The sequence below is a fragment of the Heloderma suspectum genome, chromosome 2 (assembly GCF_057233095.1).
Source record: "Heloderma suspectum isolate Gila_16-S chromosome 2, 16-S_ref, whole genome shotgun sequence".
In the NCBI taxonomy this organism is placed as follows: Eukaryota; Metazoa; Chordata; class Lepidosauria; order Squamata; family Helodermatidae; genus Heloderma; species Heloderma suspectum.
Genome location: NC_139459.1, coordinates 189543156 through 189570872, shown reverse-complemented (window position 1 = coordinate 189570872; position 27717 = coordinate 189543156). Strand labels below are relative to the sequence as shown.

At 47.9% G+C, this 27717-nt stretch overlaps 2 protein-coding genes across 4 annotated transcripts in view; one reads left to right on the top strand and one right to left on the bottom strand.

Annotated features, from left to right (window-relative positions):
* Positions 1-390: 390 nt before the first annotated feature.
* LOC146353609 (exendin-2-long) lies at positions 391-6887 on the bottom strand. Of its 2 annotated transcripts, XR_014788129.1 has the most exons (4): positions 6721-6887; positions 4049-4189; positions 936-1890; positions 391-863 (listed from the first exon to the last, which is right to left on the bottom strand). XR_014788129.1 is itself a non-coding variant. In XM_084836892.1 (3 exons), exons 1-3 carry the CDS (start codon positions 6804-6806, stop codon positions 1863-1865), a joined length of 255 nt encoding a protein of 84 aa, XP_084693018.1. In that variant the 5' UTR covers positions 6807-6887; the 3' UTR covers positions 391-1862. The 2 variants fall into 2 exon arrangements, 1 of the variants encoding a protein (XP_084693018.1); XM_084836892.1 differs by having other exon boundaries at positions 391-1890.
* LOC146353608 (exendin-3-like) overlaps positions 6094-27717 on the top strand; it is a 78056-nt gene continuing 56432 nt past the window's right edge. The window contains exon 1 of one of the 2 annotated variants that reach the window (XM_084836891.1): positions 6094-6300. The gene's annotated coding sequence lies outside the window, so the exon portion shown is untranslated. The remainder of the gene's footprint in view (positions 6301-27717) is intronic. The other variant, XM_084836890.1, reaches the window with a different exon arrangement.

The following is a 27717-nucleotide window of genomic DNA, read 5'->3' as shown; positions in this document are numbered from 1 at the left end:
CGGACTCCAAGGGGGCGGATTCTAAAGAATCCGGCCTCATTGGAGTTCATGGCGGATTTCTCCACCATCCCTACACAGTAGCTGAAGAGAATGTGGATTTTCTCAGCAATGGTATAAAATTGTGAGCTATCCCCTGTAAGGCAAGGTATGTTGGGGTAGCCTGGTTTGAAATGGGTAAGTAAGACCCAGTAAGACCCAATTAGCTTTACAAAAGACCTACAAAATACATACTATATATGTGTGTGTGTGTGTGTGCATGCGTGCATGTGTGTGTGTGTCTATGCATATCTATGTGTGCATGTATGCAGGGCCAAGCCTAGGATAAAGAGTGCCCTGGGTGAAGAGTGTCTTTGCTGCCGCCTCCCAATGTCCATTTCGCAGGGCCACCCAGAGGATTTATGGGGTCTTTATTTTAGCATATCCATTATTTTTATTTTTAAAAATAATACAGAAAAGTTATGATCAAAAAAGGTATCCAGCTTACCCCTTACAGCTTAAGGCTTTATTTTATTATTATTTATATAGTGAAGTGCTAAGTGTGTGGTAATGTTGCCTCAAAATAAAGCTGCGTTCCACTGATTTTTACCTAGTGCTAGGGGTGGACGAAAGTCACTTACCTGTCCTCGAAGCTTGTTCGCGGTGCGGGGGAGGCGCTTCGCTGCTCCCCCCGCGAAGTTCAGGCCGGGGGGGAGGCTTCCCGCCTCGCCCGGCCGAAATTCAGGCCGGGGGGGAGGCTTCCCGCCTCGCCCGGCCGAAATTCAGGCCGGGGAGGAGGTGCCTCGCCTCGCCCGGCCGCGAACTCAAAAGTTTTTGTTTTTTTTTTTAAATGCCCCCGTGATAGGCTACGTGACAATTAACGTAGCCTATCACGGCTAGATCTGCAAAGTCAGCCGTCATAGGCTACGTTAATCGTCATGTAGCCTATCACGGGTGACTTTAAAAAAAAAAAAAAAGCGCATACGCAAATGGCGGCCCCCATAGGGAGCCGCCATTCGCGTTCCTTATTTGGTCGCTGTAGTCTACGTAAATCTTTATGTAGACTACGGCGAAAATAAGGGCAACGCAAATAGCTGGGAGGGACATTCGGCAAAGGTAAGTCCCGTCCCGGGGGGGGTGCGCGGGGCGGGGGGGTGCGGAGAATTTCTCCCCGAAACTTGTTCGGGGGGCCGGAAATTCTCCGCCAACCCTACCTAGTGCAAATGATATCAATATGGAAACTGAAAAAGAAACACATTTTAACGGTAATTGAAGGAAGATCATTTTTGTAGTTAGTACCCAAACAACCTGTAAAGCCTTTCAGGAAAGGTTACAGACACTGGCTTTTTGCCACCCTAGCTCACATTCAACATCCTTGTGCCATTCTTCCAGAAGGATATGTAGCTCGGACAATGCCCCACTTTGCACATCCTAACAACCCACACTTGTCCCCCAAGAACCCAGAGGGTTGAATTCAGTTGTCACAATAAATAACCCAGGAGCAAAGTGTCCTGGGGTTGGTTATAGCTGCAGGAGAGGCACATTTGCAGAAGCCACCACACTCTCAACAACCCACGATGCATTAACTGTGGGTTTTTACGACGTGTGAACATGGGCAGTGTCGTCTTTCCCTATTTGGAATCTGTGTCCCTTTTAAAAACAGAAAGCTCCAGATATTGTGCTTTCCTACCTCCTACCTCATAGGAGAAACTGGAAAACAGAAGCAAGGCAGCTACAATGTTTGCATCACTTCAATTTTTTTTTAATTGAGAAAGCCTTTGTAGCTCACTAATTGGAAACAAAGACATGTAACGTATTGCCGGAAACTTTTCTTCAAAATGGTCGTCAAACATCAGATGTGTGTAGTGTTCCACAACTCAAAGACCTTAACGCGATGGCGGAGGTGGTGATGTTCTGCAAAAAAGAAGAGCCGAAGAAACAAAAACCTGAGTTGAATACAGCTCACTTGACGGAATCATGTTACTTCAGCAGACCTATGTCACACATTCAGAAGAGGAGCTTTCAGCTATAGTCTTGAATACACATTTCCACCTCCTTTTGTATTTTGTACTAGGGTTGGCGGAGAATTTCTCCACGAATCTTCGGGAGGCCGAGTGCCGACGCATTCGGCCCCCCGAAAGTGTTGGGGAAATTCTCTGCCGGCCCCCCGCCCCCCCCCAGGATGGGACTTACCTTCGGCAAATGTCCCTCTCGGCGGCGGGTCCCGGCGGCGGTTCGGTGGCATTTTGTCAGGGGCGGGGGCGGCGGCCGGTCTCCCGACCGGCTGCCACCATTGCCATTGCAAAAAAAAAAAGTAAAAAAAAAAAAACACCCGTGATAGGCTACGTAACGATTTACGTAGCCTATCCCTGCTAGATTTCCAAAGTCAGCCGTGATAGGCTACGTAAATCGTCACGTAGCCTATCACGGGTGACTTTGGGGGAAAAAAAAAGCGCGTACATTTACGTAGCGTAAAAAACATTTACGTAGACTACAGCGAAAATAAGGGAACGCTATTTGCGTTGCCCTTATTTTCGCCGTAGTCTACATAAATCTTTACGTAGACTAGACGTGCCAAAATAAGGAATGCAAATGGCGGTCCCCATGGGAGCCGCCATTTGCGTATGCGCTTTTTTTTTTTCCCCAAGTCACTCGTGATAGGCTACGTGACGATTTACATAGCCTATCAAGGCTGACTTTGGAAATCTAGCCGTGATAGGCTACGTAAATCGTTACGTAGCCTATCATGGGTGTGTGTGTTGGTTTTTTTTTTTTTACTTTTTTTTCGCGGCCGGGTAGACGGGGCACTCCTACCCGGCCTGAATTTCGCTGGCGAGGGATGGGGCGCCTCCCCCCCAGCCTGAATTTCAGCCGGGCGAGGCGGGGTGCCTCCCCCCCCTCGCCTGAACTTCGGGGGGAGAACCGAAGCGCCTCTCCCCCACCGCGACGCAAGCTGCGGGACGAGGTAAGTCCCTTTCGTCCATCCCTATTTTGTACACATTTTTACCTCCCAGCCTGCAATGTTATGAACTGGCCGATTCCAGTCTCCTCTCCCCTGGGGTGAAAATTTATGTGGTCAAGGGGCATCCTGGGTCTAGGGACACCCCTTTGGCCTCCCTCTTCCCACGCTGCACTTTGTTCAAAAGTGAAAGGAGATGCAACCAGTGTCTAAACGCTGTGGTGTCCCCTTCCATGGGGGATTCTGGGAATTGTAGTTCAACTTCAATCGCCCCCAGTCACTGGCATTTTCCACTGGGGATGATGGGGAGACTAATCATGGAAGAGCTTGAGTTGTAACTTAACTGGGGGGGGAAGAGGGTGGAACCAGGGGGGCCTGTGGCCTCCAAGGAGCCACTTTGCTGCCACATCTGCTGCTGCGGCCTCGCCGCTCCCTCCAGCTTTTGCCCCTGAAGAGGGGACGGGCTGGACGCATGTACGTGTAAGCAGAAGCAGGTTGTGCAGCCCAGGCCTCTCACCCTGATTCTCCTTGCAGGGAGGGCTTATTTTATTAATCTGCTTTTTTTCTGACACCACAACCTACGACCAAAGAACAAATCCGAACCACAGAAAAAGACAAGGAGGAGAGAAAAAGATGTCTCCTGAAGTTGCCGTGTAGCCTAGCACAGGACACCAACCCTCACCACAGTCCTTCCCCTTCTTCTGCCTGAGCACTTGAGTCCCTTCCCAAGGGCAATGTCAGCCTCTGGGGTTGGGGCTGGTTGGGATGCAGGGAAGGAGCGCGGCAGAGACTATGGTCAGGCCATGCCACTAGATCATCCTTCCCAACCTGGTGGCCTCCTGCTGTTTTGGTACTATTCCTGGCATTCCTGACAGTTGTCCTTGCTAGCTATGGCTGATGGGGGTTGATGTCCAAAACCTCTGGAGGGCACCAGGTTGGGGAAAAGCTGCATTAGATTAACTGATGTTTTCTTCCTTCACAGCCAGACAGTCTGGAGATGTGGTACTTATCCAATTACATTCTGGTTATATAACTTTGGGTTTCTTTCGCTCTTTTTTGTACTTTGAAGTTACATTCATCCTGAGTGGATAACAGTTGAACAATGCCTCATACCTGGATCCAAGAATGCTCGCAAGATACTTCTGTAGTGCCAACTTTGCTAGAAGCTTCGAATACTCCTCAGTAAATATTGCATCAGAATGTCGCTTACTCTCGAACAATCTTTGGTCTGTTTCTGAGTCTTCAGAAGATAACCTGAGAAGTCAGAATTAAGATGTTGATGGAGTGGGCTTCATGATCCACCACTGAAAAAGCCCTCCCACTTTTTGCCACCCTCTGAACTTCAAAATCTTGGGATACGAGAAGAAGGGCTTTCATAGGTAAGGATGGCTGGATCCCCACCCCCAGATTGGGTCCTCTGGGCACTCGCCCAGCAACTGGCACAGCTCGTGAGCCCCTGGACCCATGCCTGAGCTCACACTATGCTCACCGAGCTGCCTGCCCTCACCCTGGGCCTGTCGAATGACAGGCTCTGCAATCGCCACTTTGCGAAAGGAAAGTGCCATCACAAAAATGTGCACATCTGATCCTCCAGGCCTCTTACATGTTGAAAGCACTGACATTGGTCATTATGAGACACACGGTAGAAAGGGTAGCGTGAGAAATAAAAGAAGATTGCCTTGCCTAATAGCCATCCAGGAACTGGCAACCAGCAGCCCAACAGGAGAATTTCGCTTGCAGGTGGCTGCTTGCTCGCTCTCAGCTGTTGGCGTTGGAGGAGGAGGAGGAGGAGGTGCACCTAATGCCCCCTCCACCAAGTCCCCTGAAGTGTCACTTTAATGCCAGGGCTATGAGCTGAAGGGTGAACATTTTACTTGCCTCTAGGAGAGACCCTAGGGAGCCACTGTTGTACCCACCCACTACCTTTTGCCTTCCTGAAACTGTTATTGTCATCCAGCCTCCCCTTCCGGTTGGCTAGCAGATTTCTATTGACTTCCTGAATTTGTAGAATCATCCTTTCTGTGAATCATCCGTATACTGATAAGACTTTGCTCCCAACTGCCTGGTGACCTCGCTCAGTGGTTTCATGCTGATGTTAAATATGATGGGAGACAAGGTGGAACCCTACAGTTCCCATAGCAGGTAGCACAAATAGGGGTGGGAAAACCAGGCATGTTCGAGCTCGCTGAGATTCTCTAAGCTTCACTTTAGAACCCGGCTCGCTTTGCTCCCATTTTCGTTTGCAATCTCTTTTTCTTTTCATTTAAACAGGAAAAGTATGCATTTCAAATGGGAAAAAGTACACACTTTCCCCCAATTGTCTAAAGCATGAAAATGTGTATCTTAAAGTGTGCATATTTTTTCAAATATGCATCTTTCAAATGTGATCGCAAACGTGGGAATGTGTGAGCATTGACCGAAAAGTAGGGATGGGGGAGAATTTCTCCCCGAAACTTCGGGGGGCCAAGCGCCAACGCATTCGGTCCTCCGAAGGTTGTTCTGGGAGAAATTCTCCACCCCCCCGCCCCCCGCCCCCCCCCCTGGGATGGGACTTACCTTTCACGAATGTCCCTCCTGGCGGCGGGTCCCGGCGGCAGTTCGGCAGGTCTTTGTCAGGGGCGGGGGCGGCAGCCGGTCTTTCAACCAGCTGCCGCCGCCACCATTACAAGAAAAGTAAAAAAAAAAAAACGCCCCTGTGATAGGCTACGTAATGATTAACATAGCCTATCACGGCTAGATCTGCAAAGTCAGCCGTAATAGGCTACGTTAATCGTCATGTAGCCTATCACGGGTGACTTAAAAAAAAAAAAAAGCACGTACGGCTAATGGCGGCCCCCGTAGGGAGCCGCCATTCGCGTTCCTTATTTGGTCCCTGTCGTCTACGTAAAGATTTATGTAGACTACGGCGAAAATAAGGACAACGCAAATAGCGTTGCCCTTATTTTCGCCGTAGTCTACGTAAAGATTTACGTAGATTACGGCGACCAAATAAGGAACGTGAATGGCGGCTCCCTATGGGGGCCGCCATTTGCGTACGCGCTGTTTTTTTTTTTTAAAGTCACCCGTGATAGGCTACGTGACGATTAACATAGCCTATCACAGCTGACTTTGCAGATCTAGCCGTGATAGGCTACGTTAATCGTTACGTAGCCTATCACAGGGGCATTTTTTTTTTCTTTTGAAGTTTGCGGCCAGGGAGATGGGGTGCTTCTCCCTGGCCTGAATTTCGGCCAGACGAGGCGGGAAGCCTCCCCCCCCGGCCTGAATTTCAGCCGGGCGAGGCGGGAAGCCTCCCCCCCCAGTCTGAACTTTGGGGGGAGCAGCGAAGCGCCTCCCCCCCACCGCAAAGCAAGCTGCGAGACCAGGTAAGTGACTTTCGTGCATCCCTACCGAAAAGTGGACAAGTTCACATTCAGGGTTGCAAACAGCACAAGTTCTGATGACTAGTGAACTGAAACAAAATTCTTGGACATCCTTGAGAATACCACGATCGATGGCAATGAAAGCCACTGAGGGCTCCAGGAGATTTTTCAGGGTCACACAGCCCCTGCCCTTCTCCTGACCCAGGTAATCCATTGCCAGTTTCTGTGCTGAACTTAAGTCAGAAACCAGATAGAAAATGGGCCCCTGTGTTGCTGCAAACCAGCCTCACTGAATATCATCTCTGTTACCTCCCCGGGCTAGATCATACAGTTTTACATCCAGCATGCTAGCATCACATTTCTATGTTCCTGTAAATTTTTCAGCCAAGCACTAATATACGTGTGATTTCCAAATGATCTTACCTGGATTTGATAGCCATTTGCCAGCTGACAGGGAATAAAGTTGCAATGAGCAGCCCAAAAACACACAGCCAAAGGATGCTTTTCATCTCCTCTTCTGCACAGACACCAAACTCAGAGCAGAGGTTTCAGCAGTGACGTCTGAAGAGCCACCAGTCTGGAAGTGCAGCATTTGAGACAGAGTCTGTTGGTGCCCTTACATAGTGCTTCTGCTCCCTGCTCCACCCCTACTCCACCCCTGCTCCGCCCGTTCATCTGAATAAGCCCCTCTCACTGGTCCTGCTTCCGTTCTGCCCCAGCCATCGTGGCAACACAACTCCCCCTTGGCAAGTCCACTTTGTAAAATGTTTCCTGCTGTATGCTACCAACTCTACACTAGGGGGACCGATATGTGCAGGAGAATGAGCAAAACCCAGAGAGTTTGCTTGCCATGATTAAAAAAACCTGGTCACTCTTGAAGCTCAACTATATATTCTATTTGCTTTGATTTTCATTCTTTGAGCTGTGGGCATAAGAGAGCATTCTGATTTTGCTATATTATTTATACATTACTGTTACCAACCCCTTCAGTTCTTCAAAGATACATTGATTGGAGAGTTGAAGGTGGGATGGTAAAGGTGATGCTCACCACCAGAAAAGTATTCTAAACAAAGCAGGTTTCTCCTCAAGTCCTGGATTCTTCCCAGCATAGCACTCTCTGTGACCTTACATTGTTCCTTAATGTTGCTTCTATGTTTCCTACCAGAATACCAAGTGTCTTTATCTTGCACAAAATGCTAGTTTCGCCCCCTGGAGGCTATTCCAATTTGCCCCAAAGAGGAGAGTCAACTTCAGGCTGGGTCCAACTCGATTTTATTGTTTGCCAACAGTTCGACAAAGGAGCTCATGCTCAAAAGCAGAGTCGACCCTGGGCAACCCCCGCGCTACAGTTTTATTGCTTAGCTTGCATTCCTCAGCCAGCGTGTTACTTTTGATTGGTTGCCAGCGGTTTGCCTAGCAACCTTATCTTAGGGTTACTGTCCGCTCATTCCAGGCATGCGCAGCTCTTACAATACTACGTGCTGCTTAAGACACATACAATGGCTTTTAGGTTACATTTTTACTACAATTCCCCCTAGGGATGGCGGAGAATTTCTCCCCGAAACTTCGGGGGGCCGAGCGCCAACGTGTTCGGCCCCCCGAAGAAGTTTCGGGGAGAAATTCTCCACACACACCCTGCGCCCCGCACCACCCCCCCCTGGGACGGGACTTACCTTTCCCGAATGTCACTCCCGGCGGCGGGTCCCGGCGGCGGTTCGTCGGGTCTTCATCAGGGGCGGGGGCGGCAGCCGATCTTTCGACCGGCTGCCGCCGCCGCCATTCCAATAAAAGAAAAAAAAAATGCCCCCGTGATAGGCTACGTGACGATTAACGTAGCCTATCATGGCTAGATTTGCAAAGTCAGCCGTGATAGGCTATGTAAATCATCATGTAGCCTATCACGGGTGACTTTAAAAAAAAAAAAAGTGCTTACGCAAATGGCGGCCCCCATAGGGAGCCGCCATTCACGTTCCTTATTTGGTCGCTGTAGTCTACGTAAAGATTATGTAGACTATGGCGAAAATAAGGGCAACGTTATTTGCATTGCCCTTATTTTCACCGTAGTCTACGTAAAGATTTACGTAGACTACAGCGACCAAATAAGGAACACGAATGGCGGCTCCCTATGGGGGCCGCCATTTGCGTACGTGCTTTTTTTTTTTTTTAAATCACCCGTGATAGGCTACGTGACGATTTACGTAGCCTATCACGGCTGACTTTGCAGATCTAGCCATGATAGGCTGCGTAAATCGTTACGTAGCCTATCATGGGGGCATTTTTTTTTAAACTTTTTATTTCGCGGCCGGGCAAGGCGAGGCGCCTCCTCCCTGGCCTGAATTTCGGCCAGGCGAGGCGGGAAGCCCCCCCCCGGCCTGAATTTTGGCCGGGCGAGGCAGGAAGCCTCCCCCCCCGGCCTGAACTTCGCGGGGAGAGCAGCGAAGTGCCTCCCCCCCACCGAGAAAAGCTGCGAGACCAGATAAGTGACTTTTGTGCACCCCTAATTCCCCCCTCAAAAGGCTTTTCTCAAATTTATACTCTCTTTGGTCCAGTGGTGGACTACGCACTTAAAGGCGCAAACTATTATCGCTGTGGCATTGACGGTTTTCTCTAAACAGCAAGCGAGGCCTAGGATGCCTTTGTTCTAGCTACTAGAATGTTGACAACAAAAACACATTTTTTTTTAACTTTTGGAACTCAGTTTTGTTCCATTCATCAGGAACCCTTGAAATGAGAGTGCCCTCTTTCTGTAGAGCTACTTGAGTCCTTTCAGGGGTTCATTATTCCAACGGTGACCTTCAGGTGGGTCAGCTTCCGGTGTGACCCTCTCTGGTGCAGGTAATGCCTTTATTCAGTGTGATGAATCCACTTCTTCCCTTTGGCGACTTCTATAGCAATGGGAGTGGTAAGTAGGATCTGAAACAGACCCTTCTGCTTCTCGGTAGGTGGTTCATCTAGGACTGGATTAGCACCCAATCACTGGGATTGAGATTATGCACTGGAGCGTCTAAAGGCCAGGATTGGTGCGGTGTCACAAACCTGTGAAAACAAAACAGACTGCAAGGCAGTAACATAACCTTGAATCTTAAAACTTTTACTTCTAAATTCACATTTAAGCTATCAGCCATAGGTAATATCCAAGGTGGGCGCTTATGGAACGTTTAAAGGGTGTCAATTTAATACTTCCCTTGGGGGTGCACCATACTCAAGTCAAGGTGATTGGCAAGGCCTGTGGCCTTTCAACTTAATTTTTAAACAAATTCTAGTGAGCATTGTATTTAAGGTGCGGTTCATCTTCTCAACTTGACTTGTAGATTGAGGTTTCCAAGGGGGGTGTAGCTTCTAGTTAGTTTGTTATGCCTGGGCCACTACTTGCATCACTTGTCCAACAAAATGGGGCCCCTGATTTGATTCATTCTCTTTAGGTAACAAGAGCTTAGGGATTACTTTTTAACAGGATCTTGGCTACTGTCTGAGCGGTGCAGTCAATTGGTTTTATTATTACTAGCAGGTACTGATAGCCATGAGTCTGGGGCAACTCTGAAAAGTTAATTTGAAATCTCTGAAAAGGATAGTAAGCCCATGGGCGACTTCTCATTTGAGCTGGGGGCTCAAACATTTTTGAATCATTTTTGAGGCACAAAGGGCAGTTAGCCACTGCTCTCAGGTCTTGGTCCAACCTGAAGGAGGTGCTATCTGCTTCGGGCGCACCCAAAATCAGGGTGTTAAAGGGGGATGATCCCTTTATTAGCTAACCATAATTTTTGAACTTCTCAATGAGCGGTTTCAAGCCTGCACAGGTGGCTTTCTTCAGAGGATACTGCCTCACGCACACAGGGCTCTCCCTTTTTAAAGAAGATTTTAACTGGTGTTATGCATTTGCTCAGGCATGGGTTCTGTCTGCCCACACACATGGATCAACATTCTCTAAAATCTCAGTCCCTTTGGCCTCTGACACAATCTCGATTGCTTGAAGGTCCATTTGATAATTTGAGCCCTGCATTATTGGCAGCTGTACTGTAATCTGATTATCACGGAAGAAGATTTTAGCTTGCAGTTTTGTTAACAAGTCCCGCTCCAAGAGGGCAACCAGGTATGCAGATGAAACTACAAAGGCATGTTCCAGTATGTTATTTCCAGTCTTGGTGAGGAGGGGCTTATACACAGGCAATTTAGTTTTTTTTCTCTCTCTCTTTAATTCCTTTTACAGTTACATGCTTTCTACTTTCTCTCGCCGGGGGGGGCTTCACAGGGATCATAGAAAATGTGGCTCCAGTATCTACTAGGGCTTTACAGTCCTTGCCACCAACCCTTACTTTTACCTTGGGATTCTCCCGAGCATTTGTTCGTAGGGTTGTGGCCCTTCAGCTAGACTCCCCCCCAGCCCCGGAGGACCCTGCCCGCGTTTGGCAGCCTTCAGGGTGAGTTTCTTTTCTCTTCTCTTTCAGCTCTGGAAAATCTTTTTTCTAGTGTCTCTTCTCTCGGCAATACGCACATTTATTGAGCCCCGGTCGGCCCTTTCCTTTTCTGCCCCCCCCCTCTGGTCGCTTCTGTGCTCTCAAGCCACAGTTTATATCTCTGCCCATGGTGGCTGCCAGCATTGCCTTTTCCTTTTTTCAGGAATGGCACTCTTTTCATGTGCTCTCATGTGCTCTAAAAACTTCATGATCTGGGGTCTGATAAGGCTAAAGCAGGCGGTGATATTAAGGCTTGCTTCAATTTAAGAAAAGCCTTTTTTATTTTAATTGTCCACTTCTAGTGGGTAATATTTTTGTTAAAGCTTCATACGGGGGCTTCACCCCTTTTTTATGGCTACTATAGCCTCCTTCTTGTAACAGGCACACTTATCTTTTGGCTTGCCTGTTCTGCAGATCATGTTTCAAATTCTCTGTGCCATGCACCAGTTTTAACTAGGGATGGGGGAGAATTTCTCCCTGAAACTTCGGGGGGCCGAGTGCCAACGCATTCGGTCCTCCGAAGGTTTGGGGAGAAATTCTCCGCCACCCCCCCGCCACCCCCCCCCCCCGGGATGGGACTTACCTTTCACAAATGTCGCTCCTGGCGGCGGGTCCCGGCGGCGGTTCGGCAGGTCTTCATCAGGGGCGGGGGCGGCAGCCGGTCTTTCGACCGGCTGCCGCCGCCGCCATTACAAGAAAAGTAAAAAAAAAAAAACACACCCCTGTGATAGGCTACGTAACGATTAATGTAGCCTATTACGGCTAGATTTGCAAAGTCAGCCTTGATAGGCTACGTTAATCGTCACGTAGCCTATCATGGGTGACTTTAAAAAAAGAAAAGCACGTACGCTAATGGCGGCCCCCATAGGGAGCCGCCATTCGAGTTCCTTATTTGGTCCCTATAGTCTATGTAAAGATTTACGTAGACTACGGCGAAAATAAGGGCAACGCAAATAGATACGTAAATCGTTACGTAGCCTTTCACGGGGCTTTTTTTTTTTTCTTTTGAAGTTCGCGGCCGGGGAGATGGGGCGCTTCTCCCCGGCCTGAATTTCGGCTGGGTGAGGCGGGAAGCCTCCCCCCCGGCCTGAATTTTGGCCGGACGAGGCGGGAAGCCTCCCCCCCCCGGCCTGAACTTCGAGGGGAGAAGCGAAGCGCCTCCCCCCCACCGCGAAGCAAGCTGGGAGACCAGGTAAGTGACTTTCGTGCATCCCTAGTTTTAACTCTTTGTCTTCTCTGCAAGTTAGGCTGTTTGCCATTGCTTTGACAGAGACTCACTTGCTTAGATCTTCTTACTAATCTCAACGACACACATTTGGGATAAGCTCTCTTTCTTTTTTAAGCCTTTTTGTCTGCTACTTTCTTCTGCCTTCTTTTATACCTTTTTCATATCATTAAAATCTAACAACATGACTGGAAAACATTTGTTTTGTATCGTAGGGCATGGTGGAGCAGATCTAACAATTATACTGCTCCTCTGACTGCATGGTCAGGGCCCATCAAAATCAGGGGAGGGGCATTCTCATACATGCAAAGAGTTCTAAGCCACCATTTTTGCATCGGCAACTCCACACTGCATGAGTTTTGGCAGAGTGTCAGGTTTGCCTTTGAGCAAATGGAATGTCAGAACAGTTCAGATTTTGAGAAAGAGCTGGAACACATGGGGCAGGAACTTTCTTAGGCTTCAGAAACACAGCTGGGCTTAGAAGTATCACGGGAGAGTGGGGGACTCTTTCCCTCTCACCTCTTAAGTTAAGAGAATTTGCTGCCCCCCTTTTTAAAGGGAAACTAACTTTCGTAGTTTCTCTTTGAACTTTTTGAAGGCTGTTTCCTTTGTAGTGAATCTCTAGCAATTTGTATCTGTATGCTTCATTAGGGTAAATGAAATCAAAGCCTTGGATATCATAGAATCATAGAATAGTAAGGTTGGAAGGGGCTTACAAGGCCATCGAGTCCAACCCCCTGCTCAGTGCAGGAATCTAAATCAGAGCATCCCTGACAGATGGCTGTCCAGCCTCGTCTTGAATGCCTCCAGTGTGGGAGAACCCACCACCTCCATAGGTAATGGGTTTCATTGTCATATTGTTCTAACAGTTAGGATGTTTCTCCTGATGTTCAGCCGGAATCCAGCTTCCTGTCACTTGAGCCTATTATTCCGTGTCCTGCACTCTGGGATGATCGAGAAGAGTTCTTGGCCTTCCTCTCTGGGACAACCTTTCAAGTACTTGAAGAGTGCTATCAGATCTCCCCTCAATCCTCTCTTCTCAAGGCTAAATATACCCAGCTCTTTCAGTCAAATGCAGCTTTTTATCTGAGTGTTGAAATCACAGATCAAACTGTACACTGAGCTGATCACAAACAAACACACAATCTACAACAACAGGAGTTTAAGGCTATGACAAGCCTCACAGTATTTTTTACGGCAAGTCTTTAACTGTCCAAAGTTCCAGTCCATGTGCAGAGTGCCTCTAACAAAGAAGGCTTTGGGCCATAAAGAAGAAATGTTATTAACAAAAGCTCTCTGTCTCTTTATCAGTTCAAATGGGGAAGGTGTAACCTTACACCTCTTCTAGATTCCTTCACAGATAAGAACAGAGCAATGCTGCTCAGCTTTCCAGCTGTGATGCTTTTCTTGTTTTTTTGCAAATCTCACTCTTTTGTCAGGTCCTCACAGACACCTTCCAGCCTCTCTGCTTGCTAAGGCTAAACCAGCCATGGCGAAGGGGGGTTAGGCAAGTCCCTCTTGGCTCTGCTCTGAGCAGGCTGACAGAGATAAGCTCACACAGACCCTGATATTTTAAGAACTTGCTCTGTCTTTGTTTCTTGATTTTGCCACAGTCTTTAAGACGTCAAACAAATCTCTTTTTTCAGAAGTTGCAACTTTTTCAACTGCTTTTGCTTCTTCTAACAAACTTGGATACGGTGGCAGACAAACTGGCTCTGGAGGGCCCCCTCCCTCCCCCAACAGCCTCTCCTCCCAACCTAACAGACCAAATAAGATGAGGGGGAGATCAGGGCACCTTGGGCAGGGTCTCCCAATCTTCAAGCTCCTTCTGTGGGGCTTGAATCAGGGAGAACAGGGGCTTTAGGCTTCACCTCGGAGCATACCATCATGACTTTACAATATTGAACTTTATATTCAACCCTTTCTCGCCTTCAGTGGATTTTGGTTGGCACTTATCCAAATGCTGATAACCTCACTTTCCCTGAGGCAAATCTATCTCACTACTTGATTCAGACACCACTGGGGTCTCTTGCCCCTGCGGTCCTTTGCCAGTAACACATTTACACATTTACACTTCTGTAACTAAGGGGGATTCTTTCCTCACCAATTCAACCAACAATCAATATAGGCGAATTGATCCCATTGCCCATTATTCACCACATTTTTATATACAGCATTTACAAGATTTACATCAAAGGATCCTATGTCTGGCCAACTAATTCCAAATGCTGGCCAGTCCAGTTGGCAAAAGAAGGTCAATTTACCCTTGGCCATCTTAATTCTAAAATCTCTTTTGAACTTCCTAAAGTTCCTGAGCATGCATCCCAAGGGAGTGGCAGAGCTTTCTAAATGGGAGCTACCCACCCACATTGTGCCTACCTCTATTTGAAACCATACACGGAGCCTGACAAACCTCCGATGCTTACACGGAGTCTGACAAACCTCAGATGCTTACACAGAGTCTGACAAACCTCAGACGCTTACACAGAGTCTGACAAACCTCAGACACTCCAAAGGCAACTCAAACAGAAAGACAGAAGGGAAATCAAATACTTACTCTGCCCAGCACCCTAGTGCCGTCTCTTCAGACCCGTTCAGCCTGGTTGACTCAATCAATGGAGCCCACGCCTTTAACCTCTTGGGTGTCCCGACCCCCGTTCTCTGGTGACGTGGCAGACCTCAAAGGCGGTCCGGCACGCCCCACAGGCACCTTCGCCGGTTCTGTCGTTTGACCCCAGGGTGGTCCAAGGGACTCCTGACTGCTTGCCAAATTGTTGCACAACATGCTAGTTTTGCCCCCTGGAGGCTAGTCCAATTTGCCCCAAAGAGGAGAGTCAACTTCAGGCTGGGTCCAACTCGATTTTATTGTTTGCCAACAGTTCGACAAAGGAGCTCACGCTCAAAAGCAGAGTCGACCCTGGGCAACCCCCGCGCTACAGTTTTATCACTTAGCTTGCATTCCTCAGCCAGCGTGTTACTTTTGATTGGTTGCCAGAGGTTTGCCTAGCAACCTTATCTTAGGGTTACTGTCCACTCATTCCAGGCATGCGCACCTCTTACAATACTACGTGCTGCTTAAGACACATACAATGGCCTTTAGGTTACATTTTTACTACATTTAGATGAGCCACTGGTGTTTTCCCTTGGGTGTTTGTTTGGGCCATGTATGAATCTTTGGGCATAACTGATTTATTATCCATTCTAGAATTCTTCAGCAACCTTTTCCCCTATGGGGCTCAAAGAGGTCAATCCCAGTTTTCCCCATGACACACAAAATAGGCCTCTTCAGATTGGAAAAAGGGAAGAATCGGTTCAGTGCAGGTCATCCAGATCCCACCGTAATTGTGCAAACTCCCAGGCCCACACCATCATCCTGACCCGGCTGTAGGAAATGAGTGAAGAATTCAGAACATTTCTCTTTGCTGAGGAGTTTGTATCAGGAGGGGACATGCATCAGTCATCTGGAATTCAGTCTTCTGGACATCTGTTTGAAAGTCACCATTTGGCAAGAGTCAAGTGAGAACTGGGAAGCTGCATCTTTGGGGGGTTTGGCTAATTCATCACAGGATTCATCTTCTGCATAATACATCTATATGTCTATGTGACCCTTGGGGTGACTTAAATACAGGACCCTATGTATAGGGCTAGCATCACCGATGCAATGAATGTGGACTTGAGCACGCTCCGGGAGAGAGCGCAGGACAGGAAGGCCTGGCGTGCTGTGGTCCGTGGGGTCACGAAGAGTCGGACACGACTGAATGACTGAACAACAACAACAAATGTATAGGGCTAATGCAGAAGCTGCAAAATTGGTAGTAGTCCTGATGGCTATAAGCTGTCTCCAGTTTCAGAAGCAGTATGCCTATGTACACCAGTTTCTGGGGAACATGGGAGGGAGGGTGCTGTTGCACTTTTTCTTGCTTGTGTGTTTCCACTTCCAGTCAACACCTCAGTAAACATTCAGCAATAATGAAACTCTAAGAATGAGAGATATTTAGTATTTGCACATAGCCCTGTTACATAACAATTCACATTCTTTAGTTCATTTGGGACTCCTCCTCCTTCCACACACACACACACATTATTCATCTGCATTTGCACAAGGATAAAACACTGCCAAAGGCGGGGGGGGGGGAAGCAATCTTTATATGATTTTACATATGCTTGCATTAAGAAACGTTTTCTGTGGAGTGTCACAAATGCACAGGAGCACAAGTGCCCATCAATAAAACATACAAAAAAAGAATATTGATGCAATCATATCCCCGGTCATATTGAGATGTCTTTTTTGCAGGGTTTTTTATCAATGCATATGTGCACATAGGTAATATGGGGGAGATGAGGAGATGCAAATGAACTAAAAGCTGTTCAAATTCCATAATTAATTTTAGAAATTATCCTAGTTAAACCAGGATTCAGGAGCCTTGGAATGCAGGGTTGAGTGAAAGCATGGAACAATAAAATAAAGGGGCAGGTGAAATTTGCTGATCGCTACTAATTATAGCACTAACTATTCTAATTGTCCCCCTTCAAGGATCACAGCCTTGTTGTGGCAAAGGGGCTTGCATAACTCAGTGAAGCCATAAGCTATGCCGTGCAGGGCCACCCAAGATGGACAGGTCATGGCAGAGAGTTCTGACAAAATGTGGTCCACTGGAGAAGGAAATGGCAACCCACTCCAGTATTCTTGACAAGAAAACCCCATGGAACGTATCACAAGGCTAAAAGAGATGACGCCGGAAGATGAGCCCCTCAGGTCGGAAGGTGTCCAATATACTACTGGGGAAGAGCAGAGGGAATTTCCAAGTAGCGCCAGAAAGAGTGAAGCGGCTGGGCCAAAGCCGAAAGGACACTCAGCTGTGGATGTGTCTGGTGGTGAAAAGAAAGTCCGATGCTGTAAAGAACAATATTGTTTAGGAACCTGGAATGTAAGATCAATGAATCAAGGTAAGCTGGAGGTGGTCAAACATAAGATGGCAAGATAGAACATCGACATCTTGGGAATCAGAGAACTAAAATGGACAAGCATGGTTAATTTAATTCAGGTGACCATTATATCTACTACTGTGGGCAAGAATCCCTTAGAAGAAATGGAGTAGTACTCATAGTCAACAAAAGGGTGGGAAAAGCAGTACTGGGGTATAATCCTTCTTAAGGCCTTCTTAAATGAACAACACAAAGAAATCAAGGAAAACAAGAGAATGGGAAATACTAGAGATCTAAAAGGTGATGATGTTAAAGTGCTGCACTCAATATGCCAACACATTTGGAACACTCAACAGTGGCCACAAGACTGGAAAAGGTCAGTTTACATTCCAATTCCAAAGAAGGGCAACACCAAAAGAGTGTTCAAACTAGCGTACAGTTGCTCTCATTTCACATGCCAGCAAGGTGATGCTCAAAATCCTACAAGCTAGGCTTCAGCAGCATGTGAACCGTGAACTACTGGAAGTACAAGCTGGGTTTCGAAGAGGCAGAGGAACTAGAGATCAAATCGCCAACATTCACTGGATCATGGAGAAAGCAAGAGAATTCCAGAAAAATGTCTATTTCTGCTTCATTGACATTGAGTGCTCATTGGAAGGACAGATACTGAAGCTGAAGCTGAAATATTTTGGCCACCTAATGCAAAGAGAAAACTCCCTGGAAAAGACCCTGATGCTGGGAAAGATTGAAGGCAAAAGGAGAAGGGGATGGAATTCTAAACACATGGGACTTTTTTCCCAGCAAAAAAAACCTGACAAGGACATGAAAAGCTCTTCTGATCCATGACAGCTTCATGTCTCCAAAAGGGCTCCATGAGCTGGTGAGCACCAGTTGCTTCCGAAATGATACCCATGTACTCAAAGGGCTTTTTGAGATCACCTCTCTCTCTCTCTCTCTGCATGTGCTCAGCAGGTAGACATTGCTGAGACCACAATTGCAACAAGCCTGTTTACCTTTCATGCTTCTCTTCTTAACTGCTTTTTCAGGAAATGGGAGCTGGGATTCTCAGCCCTGGAGAATGAAGATCCTATAAATAAAGAAGGGCCATCTGGATAATATTGCAAACATTGCATGCTCTTTTGGGGATAGTGCCAGTCTGGGTCAGGCTACAGGAATATCAGCACGTCAGCATTGAAAGCTTAGCCCATATAGGTTAGGCCACAGGCAACCATGCCTGTGAAGGGTAGTAAATGTGAGTCCTAGCATTACTGGGAACAGGATTGGTAGGGTGCATTGGTAGGCCTGGAAATACAACTTGGGAGACAGTAGGGAGGCAGGCAACATTTAAGACAGGCAAGTTGAGATACTTACACAAAGACTAGAGTGCCACAAAGTCAAGGCCAGAATCTGGCTGTTGTCCAGAAGAAGACCCATAAATCACTTGGAAGCATTTAGAAGAGGAGTGGGCAACTTGTGGCCCTCCAGATGTTTTGGCCTGCAAATCCCATTAACCACAGCCAACGTAGGCAATGGTGAGGGCTGATGGTAGCTGTAGGCAAAAACGTCTGGAGGGAAACCAGTTGCCCACCCTTGGTTTAGAAGGTTGTATCCAATGGGTTGTATCGAATATTAGTTTAACTTAAATCCCATTCCTGTCAATGGGTGCACTCTAAGTAGGACTATCATTAGATACAATCCATGGTCAGGAGGAAAGAGTAGGCAGCCATATTAGGACTAGAGAGACAATCATGGCCCCTCTTCCTTCATTCTTTGCCTTCCAGTGGCTCATCAAGGCAGCATTAGTTCACAGGCCAGGGGACTCCTGTTTGGCTGACCCTGATGACTGGTCCCTTATCTATCCCTGAGCTATCCATATCACACATCATGGCATCAACTGCAAGGCCAGCATGGTCTCCCTAATCAGTACGTCATGAAACACACAGTCATCTCATGAGATATTTTGAAAGACACCAGCTTTATCTGTCTTTCCAGAATTCTGGGGGGAAAGGCCTGACAAAATGAGAGTCTGGGAAGCTTTTATGAGGACGCATACCCTATCCCAGTGTCCCAGGAAACTGTTTTCGAAACTGTCTTCCTAGGAACCTTGTATTAATCCAAACCTTATTGAGGTTCCCTATAGAAATGATCAGGAATAGTGGAGTAATGACACTGGAAAATGGTTTGTTCAACCTTAGTGATGTTCCCCTTTAATATGTAGGCACTTTGTATAGTGAGAGCCCTCTCAATGTGTGCAGGGCAACAGCAGGGCCCATATCTCTACCCAGAGCTGCCACAACCTATGGGGGAACTTCTCCTGTGGGGTTTCTTATTTTTAGCAAATGCTAAAAAAAATAGCAAAGGAGCTTTCTGCCACTATAAATCAGTGTTCCTCCAGCTGACCCTTTTCTGCTTCCACAAATTCTCTCAGAACACTTTAAAGCCTCCTACTAGCTTGAAATAAGAAGCTTAGGCACGAGATGGGCACCACCACTGGAGGCGAGATGAGCAATAATAAAAGGTTAGCTTATTAAAGGGCTCTTATGTTCATAAGGGAACAATAATATTTAATATGTTGCAAATACAAGCCTTTTAATTACTTCTTTTACCTCAGGCCAAATTCCCACAATCTCCACCCAAGCCAAATACACTCACAACCAGGTCCAGCTCTTCCTCTGATTCCCAAAGCTCTTCCTGTCATATTTCTGAGTGCTTGGATCATTTACCTGGGTTTTAATGCCTGCTTGTGTAATCTTCTTCTGGCAGGATCTTAAAATCATAGAATCACAGAATCATAGCATCATAGAATAGTAGGGTTGGAAGGGGCCTATAAGGCCATCGAGTCCAACCCCCTGCTCAATGCAGGTATCTAAGTCAGAGCATCTTAGGGCAGCCTCTTGGCATAAGACAGCCACCTGTTCCCTACTCCAGAGCTTTGCCAGCCATGTAAGGTTATCTGTCACGATTCCTTTAGCCCCCACTTTATTTCAAAGCCAAAGACTAACACAGACAAGAGGCTTCAGTCTACAGCTTTTACTCCATTACTTCACAGTGTCATACAGATGCAAATTCTCAGTGACTCTCAGTCTACAAAGGAATGCCTTCAGCAGAATTCAAAAGGAAGTTAAGAGAGGAAGTTGCCCACCATTTGAAGGGGAAGGCGGTGTCACTAGAATAACTTAAGGCGGGGAGGAATCGTGAGGCTTCTGAGTGCAGCTTCTCATGCAAATTGGGTAGACCATCTAAGTTCTGCTCCTGCTTTTTCTCTCTTTGCTCTGCATCTGCGCCAGGCATCTATTAGATCAGACTCTCAAAAAAAAAAACACCCCTCCTTCCGTTTGCTGTCTCTCACAGGGGTGTGTGAAGAGGAACCCTACTCCTCAGCCAGCTGGGCATTTGTAACCTGAGAAGCCAGCCCAGATTAGCCTCCCCCATGTCTGGAGGTTCTCCTTTGGAATCTGAACTACTATCCCACTCCCTGCACTCAGAAACAACCCTGACATTATCCCACACAGAGAAAGAATAGCTTAATACTCAGCTATTCACCTTTCCACAACTCTCTCCCCGCCCTTCCATAACACCTGTATTAACTTAGAGGCCTGATCCACTCAGGGTCCAGTCAGAACAGATTCTGGGATTACCAAAATGAAACAAGACCACTTGTGTGCAAGAGTGATGTACAGTTGAATACACAGTTGCAAGCTTGCTCCTAGTCCTTCTATAACACTACCCACCAACCAGCAGACATTCTCCCTGACTTTCTAGCAACTGATTGAATCCCTAACTGTCAACTCCTTAACTGTCACTTCCCAGCCACTCTTTTCCACCAAGCTAGAATCCCCACCCAATCAATTTGAATTTACCTGATCTGGGCCCGATCTGCCAATGTTCAAAGTGATAATCTCTCTCCCCTTTCAGAATATCATCAAGCTGCTACTACTAAAACAGGACTTCAGCACAGTAACAAGACTAGGCCTCAGCCCTACTGGTCAGGAATGCTGGGAGTTGAAGTTGAAAACATCTGGAGAAAACTTTCTGCCCACCCCTGGCTTAAAATGCATTGTTGTTGTTATTGGCAGCAAATGTTTGGGCATTACTTCCTAAGTTGTGGATAGGAGTTTGAGTTTATCCCTTTTGTTAGTTTTGTTTAATATTGTTGACTTTGTTATCACTTACATCCCCTTCATGGATCACTGCCTTGTTGTGACGAAGGGGCTTGCGTAACTCAGTGAAGCCATAAGCTATGCCGTGCAGGGCCACCCAAGACGGACAGGTCATGGCGGACAGTTCCGAGAAAATGTGGTCCACTGGAGAAGGAAATAGCAACCCGCTCCAGTATTCTTGCCAAGAAAACCCCATGGAACCTATCACAAGGCTAAAAGATATGACGCCAGAAGATGAGCCCCTCAGGTCGGAAGGTGTCCAATATACTACTGGGGAAGAGCAGAGGGTATTTTGAAGTAGCGCCAGAAAGAGTGAAGTGCCTGGGCCAAAGCCAAAAGGACACTCAGCTCTGGATGCGTCTGGTGGTGAAAAGAAAATCTGATTGTCAAGGGCTCCTTGGAGGCCTCTCTCAGTCTAATCCAGTAGCCAAGTCCAGACACAAACAAAGGGATTCCTTTCAAAGCTTTATTCTTCTTTTACAACTTAACAACTATACCGTTTGCAACTAGATCTGAGCAGCACAGTACCTATGCTCTAAGTTGGAACAGTTGGTCCCCGTTTGAAAGGGAATTACTGGCAGACCCCTGAACTTAAGGACTAGGGAGAGTCCCTCCCCTTTTCCCTTGGAGCCTCTGGGCGCAGCCATTGTTTGCGCGCCAACCGGGCACTACGCCTCCTTTCCACGCCCTCCATCTGGCGCCGCTCTCTGCGTCGGCGTCATGCATCCACCAAGTCTGCTATCTGTGCTCGGTCACTCCCAGGACTGCTTTCTAAGCTAGGAATGCTGGTGGGAGGAATCTCCATCAGCTGTTGGCCCTGGGAAAAAGGAGCACACTCCTCTCCCAGGAGTGACTGCTCTTCCTCAGAATCAGAACTACTCTGGGACTCCATGGGCTCAGTGTCCACCCTGACACCGATGCTGTAAAGAACAATATTGTTTTGGAACCTGGAATGTAAGATCAATGAATCAAGGTAAGTTGGAGGTGGTCAAACATGAGATGGCAAGATAGAACATCGACATCTTGGGAATCAGCGAACTAAAATGGACAGGCATGGGCGAATTTAATTCAGGTGACCATTATATCTACTACTGTGGGCAAGAATCCCTTAGAAGAAATGGAGTAGCACTCATAGTCAACAAAAGGGTGGGAAAAGCAGTACTGGGGTACAATCTCAAAAACGATAGAATGATCTCAGTACGAATCCAAGGCAAACCATTCAACATCACAGTAATTCAAGTCTATGCCCCAACCACTGAGGCCGAAGAAGCTGAGGTTGATCGGTTCTATGAAGACCTACAACACCTTCTAGAACTAACACCAACAAAAGACGTCCTTTTCATTATAGGGGATTGGAATGCTGCAGTAGGAAGTCAAGAAATCACCAGGATAACAGGCAAGCATGGCCTTGGAGTACAAAATGAAGCAGGACAAAGGCTAATAGAGTTTTGCCAAGAGAACACGCTGATCATAGCAAACACTCTTTTCCAACAGCACAAGAGGCGACTCTACACATGGACATCACCAGATGGTCAATATCAAAATAAGATTGATTATGTCCTTTGCAGCCAAAGATGGAGAAGCTCCATACAGTCAGAAAAAACAAGACCTGGAGCTGACTGTGGCTCAGATCATGAGCTGCTTCTTGCAAAATTTCAGCTTAACTTGAAGAACGTGGGGAAAACCACTAAACCGTTCAGGTATGACCTAAATCATATCCCTGATGAATATACAGTGGAAATGAGGAATAGATTTAAGGGATTAGACCTGATAGACAAGAGTGCCTGAGGAACTATGGATGGAGGTACGTAACATTGTTCAGGAGGCAGCAAATCAATCCATCCCAAAGAAAAAGAAATGCAAGAAAGCCAAGTGGCTGTCTGATGAGGCTTTACAAGTAGCTGAGGAAAGAAAGGAAGCGAAAAGAAAGGGAGGAAGGGGAAGATATACCCAACTGAATGCAAAGTTCCAGAGAATAGCAAGGAGAGACAAGAAGGCCTTCTTAAATGAACAATGCAAAGAAATCGAGGAAAACAACAGAATGGGAAAGACTAGAGATCTCTTCAAGAAAATCGGAGATCTCAAGGGAACGTTTTTTGCAAAGACGGGCATGATAAAGGACAAAGAAGGCAGGCACCTAACAGAAGCAGACGAGATTAAGAAGAAGTGGAAAGAATACACAGAAGAACTACACAGGAAAGATCTGAATGTCCCTGATAGCCATGATAGTGCGGTCACTGAACTTGAGCCAGACATCCTAGAGAGTGAAGTCAAGTGGGCCTTAGGAAGCATTAGTAACAACAAAGCTAGCGGAGATGACAGTCTTCCAGCCGAGCTATTTAAAATCCTAAAAGATGATGCTGTGAAAGTGCTGCACTCAATATGCCAACAAATTTGGAACACTCAACAGTGGCCACAAGACTGGAAAAGGTCAGTTTACAGTATGGGATGTAGAGAATGTGCCCTCGGTGGGATGTCCCCTCTCGTCACTACATTAGTGGCATAGCCATTCCAGCCCTGGCTTCTGAAATCAGACAGGTACTCCAACAGGATTTGAAATGTGCAGTTGGAGGAAGTGTACATTTAACGAGTGACACATGGACAAGTAACCAAACAAAGTCTTATCTGTGTGTCACCACGCAATGGGTATCAGTGCGAGCAGCTGACTGACTCATAGAACAGCGACATTGGCCCTCACAATGCTCTCAGGGACACACACAGCAGAAAATATCAGCAGTAGCATCAGTGGTGTTGTTCAGTCCTGGTTGGCCCCCTTAAATCTAACAGTGGGCTGTGTAGCAACAGACAATGCCTCCAACTACCTAAAAGCAGCCCGCATCGCATGGCTAAACCACGTTCAGTGCGTTGCGCACTGTTTGAACCTTGTGGTGCGTTCCGGATTGAGCAACGCATCTCCTAAAATAGGCAAGCTACTTAAGGTGGCCCAACCCATTTGCACCCACTTCAGGCAGTCCTGCTCAGCAATGGAGGCAATCGGCGCCATCCAACGTAGCCATGGCCTTCCAGAACACAAATTCATTTTGGATGTGTGCACACGCTGGAACAGCACATTGCATATGCTTCAGAGACTCTGTGAGCAGAGATCAGCTATAAACGACTGCATTACTGAGAAACAACACCACTCCAAATTTTTTGTCACACCACATCAGTGGCTCTGGATGCAAGACCTGGTGGACATTTTAAACATTTTCGATGAATGCACAACGGTACCGAGTGCAGACTATGCCACACTGGGCCAAGTTCTACCTGTGCTGAAGATTATAGAGGGGGTGCTGAGAAAACACCATGCTGAGCTTTGTGAGCGCACCAGTGCTGTAGGCAGTCAAGTCCCCAATCCTGCAGTTAGGCTTGTTGAATTCCTTCTGCAGGAGCTGGGCACCAACAAACACATCACTTCAATGAGGGGGGACATGAAATACATTGCTGCTGCATTCCTTGAACCACGGTTCCAGGATAGCACAACAAGGGCGGTGCTGCCAAACCAGAACCCTGACTTCCAAAGTGTAAAAACCTATTTGACAGAGAAAGTCATGGAGTGCTGCCGCAGCCAGAGAGATGTGCTGGATGAGAAGGAGCTGGGGAAGAGTGAGGTTAGTAGGACTACTACCTCCCCTGAAGATAATATCTGCAGCAGTAGCACCTTCACCAGCAGGAGGGGCGATGATGATGCCACAGCAGCTGCACCACCAACACAACATACAGAGTCAGACACAGGGGCATCTTATCTCAAGTTCAACTTGTACTCCTCAATGGCAGTGGAGCTTGGTGTAAGTGGGAGCAGGCAGGGGGAATGTGCCAAAGCAGCCAGGAAAGGATCAGCTTATGATGTGGCTATCCAGGAACTGGAAACTTATGCCAGAGAGAGTTTCTTGGGAACGCAGAGCAGCCCAGAGAGTGATCCTCTCCTATACTGGGAGACAAAATGTGGCGTTTGGCCAAATCTGACCAAAGTCACAATTTGGCATATATCTTGCCCTCCCTTGAGTGTGGCCTCTGAAAGGCTTTTCTCCACCACTGGCAACATTGTCACCACCCACCGAAGCAGACTCACACCAGAACATGTCTCCACCCTTGCCTTCATACGCTCCAACAGGGGATGGATTCCCAAGGAGCACCTCCCCCCCCCCACCAGCTGTCAGCAGAGTGGAGCAGTCATCAAGTGACGAGGAAGACCCTGGGATGATGATACTGCTGTTAATGTGAGCCAGAGTTCTGAGGGACAATGAGGCAGAATGATATAATTTGTGAGTGTGGTCACACTGAAGTGTCCCTCAGAACTTTGTCCGAACAAGCAGTCCCTGTCTGGCCTGGGCAGTAGGAGTGTCAGAGAATTTCTCGCCGAAACTTTGGGGGCCTGAGTGCCAACGTATTCGGCCCCCCGAAGTAGTTTCGGGGAGAAATTCTCCGCACCCCCCTGCACCCCCCCCCCCGGGATGAGACTTAACTTTCCTGAATGTCGCTCCCGGTGGTGGGTCGCAGCAGCGGTTCAGCAGGGCTTCGACAGGGGCAGGGGCAGCAGCCGGTCTTTCGACCGGCTGCCGCCGCCGCCATTCCAAGAAAGGTACAAAAAAAAAACCCTCCCCCGTGATAGGCTACGTGACGATTAACGTAGCCTATCACAGCTAGATTTGCAAAGTCAGCCGTGATAGGCTACGTAAATCGTCACCTAGCCTATCACGGGTGACTTAAAAAAAAAAAAAAAAGCACGTACGGCTAATGGAGGCCCCCATAGGGAGCCGCCATTCGCATTCCTTATTTGGTCACTGTAGTCTACTTGCGTTGCCCTTATTTTCGCCGTACTCTACGTAAATCTTTACGTAGACTACAGCGACCAAATAAGGAACGCGAATGGCGGCTCCCTATGGGGGCCGCCATTATCCGTATGTGCTTTTTTTTTTTTTTTTTTTAAGTCACCCGTGATAGGCTACGTGACGATTTACGTAGCCTATCACGGCTGACTTTGCAAATCTAGCCATGATAGGCTATGTTAATCATCACATAGCCTATCACGGGGGCGTTTGTTTGTTTTTTTTCTTTTGTTGGAATGGCGGCGGTGGCAGCCGGTCGAAAGACCAGCTGCCGCTTCCGCCCCGCTCTAACACCCGCCGAACCGCCGTCCGGACCCGCCGCCAGGAGGGACATTCGGCGAAGGTAAGTCCCGTCCCGGGGGGGTGGGGGGCGGGGGGGGTCCGGAGGATTTCTCCCCGAAACTTGTTCGGGGGGCCGAACACGTTGGCGCTCGGCCCCCCGAAGTTTCGGGGAGAAATTCTCCGCCATCCCTAGGTTGTACAGGAAAATGCAGTGCAGTTCCCAGCATCCCTTCAACCAGCCAAAGTGGCCAGAAGATGATGGGACCTTTTTCTGTCCAAGTTCAACAAGCATAGGATTGTAGGCTAAATGTCAGGATTTGTTTGTTTCCGCATGAGACCACAAGGAGATAGCTTCATTTTCGGTACACATCCTTGTCTTCATATTTAGTTAAGCTTGATGATGGGATGGGATAACTATAACTTACCAGGCATATACCTCTGCAATAATGGGGGCCGGCCTGCTTTGACCCACACTCTGTGGATGCGCCAGTAGTAGGCAGTAGGGGTGAACGAAAGTCACTTACCTTTTCTCGCAGCTTGTTCGCGGTGGGGGGGAGCGCTTCGCTGCTCCCCCCGCGAAGTTCAGGCCAGGGGGGGAGGCTTCCCGCCTCGCCCGGCCGAAATTCAGGCCGGGGGGGGAGGCTTCCTGCCTCGCCCGGCTGAAATTCATGCCGGGGAGGAGGCTTCCCGCCTCGCCCGGCCGCGAACACGAAAGTAAAAAAAAAAACATCCCCTGATAGGCTACGTGACGATTCACGTAGCCTATCACGGCTAGATCTGGAAAGTCAGCCGTGATAGGCTACGTGAATCGTCACGTAGCCTATCACGGGTGACTTTAAAAAAAAAAAGCGCGTACGCGAATGGCGGCCCCCATAGGGAGCCGCCATTCGCGTTCCTTATTTAGTTGCTGTAGTCTACGTCAATGTTTACGTAGACTACGGCGAAAATAAGGGCAACGCAAATAGCGTTGCCCTTATTTTCGCCGTAGTCTATGTAAACATTGACGTAGACTACAGCGACCAAAAAAGGAAGGGGAATGGCGGCTCCCTATGGGGGCCGCCATTATCCGTACACACTTTTTTTTTTTTTTTTAAGTCACCCGTGATAGGCTACGTGACGATTCACGTAGCCTATCACGGCTGACTTTGCAAATCTTGCCGTGATAGGCTACGTGAATCGTCACGTAGCCTATCAGGGGACGTTTTTTTTTTTTTCTTTCATTGCAATGGCGGGGGCGGCAGCCGGTCGAAAGACCGGCTGCCGCTCCCGCCCCACTCGAACACCGGACGAACCGCCAGCCAGACCCGCCGCCAGGAGGGACATTCAGGGAAGGTAAGTCCCGTCCCGGGGGGGGGCGGGGGGCGGGGGGGCGGAGGATTTCTCCCCGAAACTTGTTCGGGGGGCCGAACACGTTGGCGCTCGGCCCCCCGAAGTTTCGGGGAGAAATTCTCCGCCATCCCTAGTAGGCGGGGGGGTTGGACAGCGGTGCCCTCCTCTCGGCAGCAGCAATCCCCTCTCTGACGAAGGACTGCTTTAGTGCCTTC